Source organism: Syzygium oleosum, unplaced genomic scaffold, assembly GCF_021117445.2.
Source record: "Syzygium oleosum isolate NSW1041296 unplaced genomic scaffold, Sole_v2.1 Sole_v2.01, whole genome shotgun sequence".
Taxonomy (NCBI): domain Eukaryota; kingdom Viridiplantae; phylum Streptophyta; class Magnoliopsida; order Myrtales; family Myrtaceae; genus Syzygium; species Syzygium oleosum.
In genome coordinates this window covers 35008324-35012645 of record NW_026607485.1, presented here as the reverse complement: position 1 = coordinate 35012645, position 4322 = coordinate 35008324, and the positions used below count along the sequence as shown (strand labels likewise).

Here is a 4322-nt window from a genome sequence, read left to right as displayed (position 1 = left end):
TTAGGCCTGGTCAATGCCTTAAGGAGTTCAAATCAATTTGCATGAGATGCTCACGCCCTTATCATGAAGTGCAACGATATGTTACTCTCCTTTTCAAACATTCAAGTAGCCCATTGCTTTAGACATGCCAATTTAGTTGCAGATTGAGTTGCTAGAGCCCACAGGAGAAACTATTTACCTCTGAACTAGGTTTTATCCCCTTCTCCGGCCCTTTAGGATCTTTTATGTGCTGAAGCCCCTCAAATGTTATACTTTGTTCATATATGATTTCTTCATAATTTCCTGAAATTACAATAATATCTAAATTTGACGGGAAAGCAAAAAAAAAAAAGAAAAAGAACAAAGATCACCATCTGCAGCAGAGTTTCTGGCCATTTTCATATCAACAATGTGCATATACCTCAAGGCTATCGCTTCAAGGACAGCAGCTTCTTCTATGCCTTCGGATTCGTCCCTTTACAGCTTCGAAGTTTGCTTGAAGGCTTACGGCATCATATCTCCCCGCGGCGACCGTAATTTTTCACTTCTTGGAACAGCAACTGCAACTCCCTCTCAAAGTCATGCCTGCCTCCCTAGGAATCCCCAGGGAGCTCCTGCAAATTTTGCCAGACATCAATGACCGCGTTCGTCATGCCTCGAGCAATCCCAAACTACACATTCTCAGGACATCTTCTATTCGCAGAATTTGAACCACCTACATAGCATCACAAGCCGAGCAGAAGGAGATGGAACTACCTCCTCAAGTCGGCGATTGTTCCACCACCTTGATCTTTCCTCGTCATAATAGAACGAACAGCGACTCTACTTGGCCATACAATGATCCTGCCCCTGAATCTCAGTCCCTCGAGGCCCATAACAAAGCGCACGGTGTTCCTGGGCGAGCATCTTGAAGGAGCGACCGGAAATGGGATACTTGTCCTGGAAACCATTGTAAAGCACAGAACGAGGAAAGGCCTTCGGCAACATATTTAGAAGACGTAAGAAATTTGATGTCCCAATATATTGAACTGCAGATAGTTTGTATACTTTTGGCGAGCTTAATAACCCATTGCATCATACAATCTACCTCTCCTTCATCCAAATCGCCGTAGACTATCTTCATTGACCAACAACCTGGGAATCTCAATAAAGGGAAAGAGAAAATAGACAAGGAAATGATATTACTATCAAGGGGCACTTCAATAACTCAAGATGTCTCATAAACGAAGAACATCGTGCGATTGCCACATACATGTATTTGAATTTCTCGAATTCTGTGTGCGATTTTCATTTTCTCTCACTTTGCTGAAAATTTACATGGCGATACTTGTCCGCTAGATGTTGGGAAAACGAGTCATAATGGAGGATTCTCAGACTATGAGCAAGTACAAGCAAGAACCAAGAGATAAAAAAGCGAAGTAAACCAGAATACAGAGAGAGCAATAACCAATTGACGATCCCAGAGAAATTCATGTGCAGCCAGCAGCAAATAAACAAATGATACAGAATAACTTGTTTCCTCGTAGTGCTTGCTCACAATACAAATTTTGGGGCACAAGAGAAAATGCCCGAGGATGTCATTAAATCGAAAGTGCCGGCTTCATTTGCATCGTACTTTGACATTAAGGGTCCACTGGATATTCCCCTCTGGGAGAGGGATGGATTTCGGCAGACGTAGGGGCACCTCGTACTCTCCCACATTTGTTAGTGGACTCGGCAAATGGACGTTTTCGGGGTCAATTTGCACGCAAAGTTGCCTCGCCACCTGAGAGAAGTGCAAATGGTTGCATTAAGTGAGGGGAAGGAGGCCAACCAGAAAAATATGATTTACTTTTCAAGCCTCTCTCATTCACGGTGATATTCCAATCACAAATATCGACTTGCAAATAGGTAGATAGATAATGGAGAATGAAATTCATCGGACTCGACCACAAAGTTTACAATCAAAGAGCACCAAAAGAATGAGCTTCAAGGCCATCTCAGAATTTCCCTGCTCAGTCAACTAATAAACATAACAGCAATGTTCTCTATCCTGACCAGAGTAAAGAGCAACAGCTCTCCTAACTCTTTGTCATGCTAACAGATATGAGATGAAACAGCTCATGTCTTTATGATCGATCATGTATAATGGATTCCTAAAATTAAAGTTACACAATTATCTCGGTTCCACATATAATCATCAGTATGCATAGTGAATGAAAACAGACAACCTCTTCCATTGCGTCCTTTTTTTCCCTTTTGCTTGATAAGCCAGTGTACACCTTGAAACATTTGAATAATACTAGGTACACCAGGACTAATTTGCAAAACTAGTATATTAAGTGATGCCTGTGACGGACTCCTATTGAGTCGTGAGTATGGCCGACTTAGTTCAATAACAACTTGCAAATCTAGTACATTACTTAGTTTACCAATTTTGAATACTGGTATTAGTACGCCTAGCATTGGTTTGAAACAATTAGTCTGATGGCACAAGGGGCTCATAACTCAACAGGCATTCTCCCATGATACGGACAAGCTCAGAGCACTGAAAGCTGCATTTCCAAATCAAATATACTTTCATAGAATACTATAAATTGCTCCAAACATCACTTCAATACACGTAATATTTGCTAATGATTATGCCAAGTGAACAACAAGATGCAAACTACTTTCCATACAACAAAGAAACCTTTGTAGACAGGACAGAGAAGCCTGTGACATACCTCGGAGACAAGCTCTTCTTTCATTACAGGTGACCTCAATTCTATTGGCTCATCTTTTGTAGCACGTGTGCGTAATTTCTCGACATTAATGAACCTCCTCAGTACCTACACAAAGCGAAATATATAAGCCATCTGGGAAACAAAAGTCAGAAGCAAATATTCCTAATGCAATATGGAAAGAGATCCAAAACTTGTTCTTAGGTGATGATTGTGTATCTTCCATGCATAACAGAAAGTCAACTGGACACAATCTATACTGAAATTTCTTGTTGAATCTGATCTACATTTGACCATCATCCCAGATGTACAAGAGCTTAGACCTACACATTAAACAACGCTCCCTCAAGTTTCTCAAGGGTTTTTCATACTTGATTCATCTAAAAATGCAATCTGAGCATTTAGATAAAAGTTTATTTGCGCAAATGGAGAATCTGAAATTTTGAATTATAATGTGTCGTTTATCACCACAATTAAGAGCATCAAAGATCAGTTACAAACCAGCCGTGCATTGTCTAGACGTTTTGCAGCTGCCTCATATTCCTTCATCCTATCTTCCGCAGTCTCAGTGACTACTTTGACCTCCTCTACTTCCTGAGGCTGGTAAATCTGCCAATTAATAAATGAGAAACATCATTAGCTCATTGTCAAATATACGAAAAGTGTATTCTACTAACTACTCAGATTTAGATAAGTTTCATTTAAATCTATTATCAGTAATCTGCTATTTATTCAGATATTAGGTAACAACAACAGAACCGTGATCTAATCTCAACAAAGTTTTTTTTTTTTTTTTTTATGCAGATCATGGGGTGCGCATTAGTATTTGCAACCAGCTAAAATTATCAATTTCACTAGTGTAACTGGAACGAACCTTGCGCTGCTCCCTAATGAGATAAGCAAACTTCTCAATGTTCGGGACAGCCAACAACTTGGGCATGAGATGGTTTCGGAAATAGCCTGGAGCAACCTTCACAGTTTCACCTGCTTTTCCAAGCTTCTCTATGCTCTGAAAAAAATACAAAAGGAGTTCATATATAGATGCCAAGAATCCAATAGAAAATGCAATAACTCCGCGTTTCAACTCTCTCACCGTGGTGAGTATAACTTCCAACTTCCTGTATCTGACTCCTTGACAGGCATGGAAGAGTGGATGCACTGCGCCATCAGAACTCCTGACAGAAGCACCTTGGACAATCTGCCGAATGGCATTTCTCCCACGTTGTATAGCAGACATTTTATGGTGTCTCTCCAAAACTACCTTTTTCCAGCCTGAAACAAACTTACAATCTAGATTAACAAGTTTTAAGTGAAGGAACTCATAAGCAGCTCGAAACGCTAGAACGTACACACAATAATTAACCCGCAGCATAACAACGGATTGTCTTCGTAGAAATAATGCGGTCAAACTACTAATTAAAGCGAGGATATCACTATTTAGATCTAAGTTTCCGGGTTAGTCATCTAACCGATGTCCACTTATGCACAAACTGAAATAGACGGATATTAGCAACATCAATCTTCACGGAAACGCGGATAATGCATTGTTCTGGACAATCACCTTCCTACCAAGGGATGGACATGGGGAGGAGCGAGGACAGGGATCACGTCCCCCGTTCCTGCCCCGGAGGCAGGGCAGCT

The 4322-nt window shown here is 40.7% G+C and overlaps 1 protein-coding gene across 1 annotated transcript; it reads right to left on the bottom strand.

Moving 5' to 3' along the window:
- Positions 1 to 1398: 1398 nt before the first annotated feature.
- Positions 1399 to 3988, bottom strand: LOC115683395 (uncharacterized). Its single transcript, XM_030607939.2, has 5 exons — positions 3775 to 3988; positions 3556 to 3690; positions 3183 to 3290; positions 2685 to 2789; positions 1399 to 1744 (listed from the first exon to the last, which is right to left on the bottom strand). The coding sequence occupies exons 1-5, from the start codon at positions 3916 to 3918 to the stop codon at positions 1580 to 1582; spliced, it is 657 nt and encodes a 218-aa protein (XP_030463799.1). The 5' UTR covers positions 3919 to 3988; the 3' UTR covers positions 1399 to 1579.
- Between the last annotated feature and the right edge of the window lie 334 nt (positions 3989 to 4322).

What these genes read in the sequence shown, in the direction of transcription:
- LOC115683395 (XM_030607939.2), bottom strand. Translation starts at nt 3,918, where the DNA reads ATGTCTGCTATACAACGTGGGAGAAATGCCATTCGGCAGATTGTCCAA. An exon ending in TGGAAGTTATACTCACCACG is followed by an intron (nt 3,691 to 3,774) that starts GTGAGAGAGTTG and finishes TATTTTTTTCAG; the next exon opens with AGCATAGAGAAGCTTGGAAA. An exon ending in AAGAAGAGCTTGTCTCCGAG is followed by an intron (nt 1,745 to 2,684) that starts GTATGTCACAGG and finishes CACTTCTCTCAG; the next exon opens with GTGGCGAGGCAACTTTGCGT.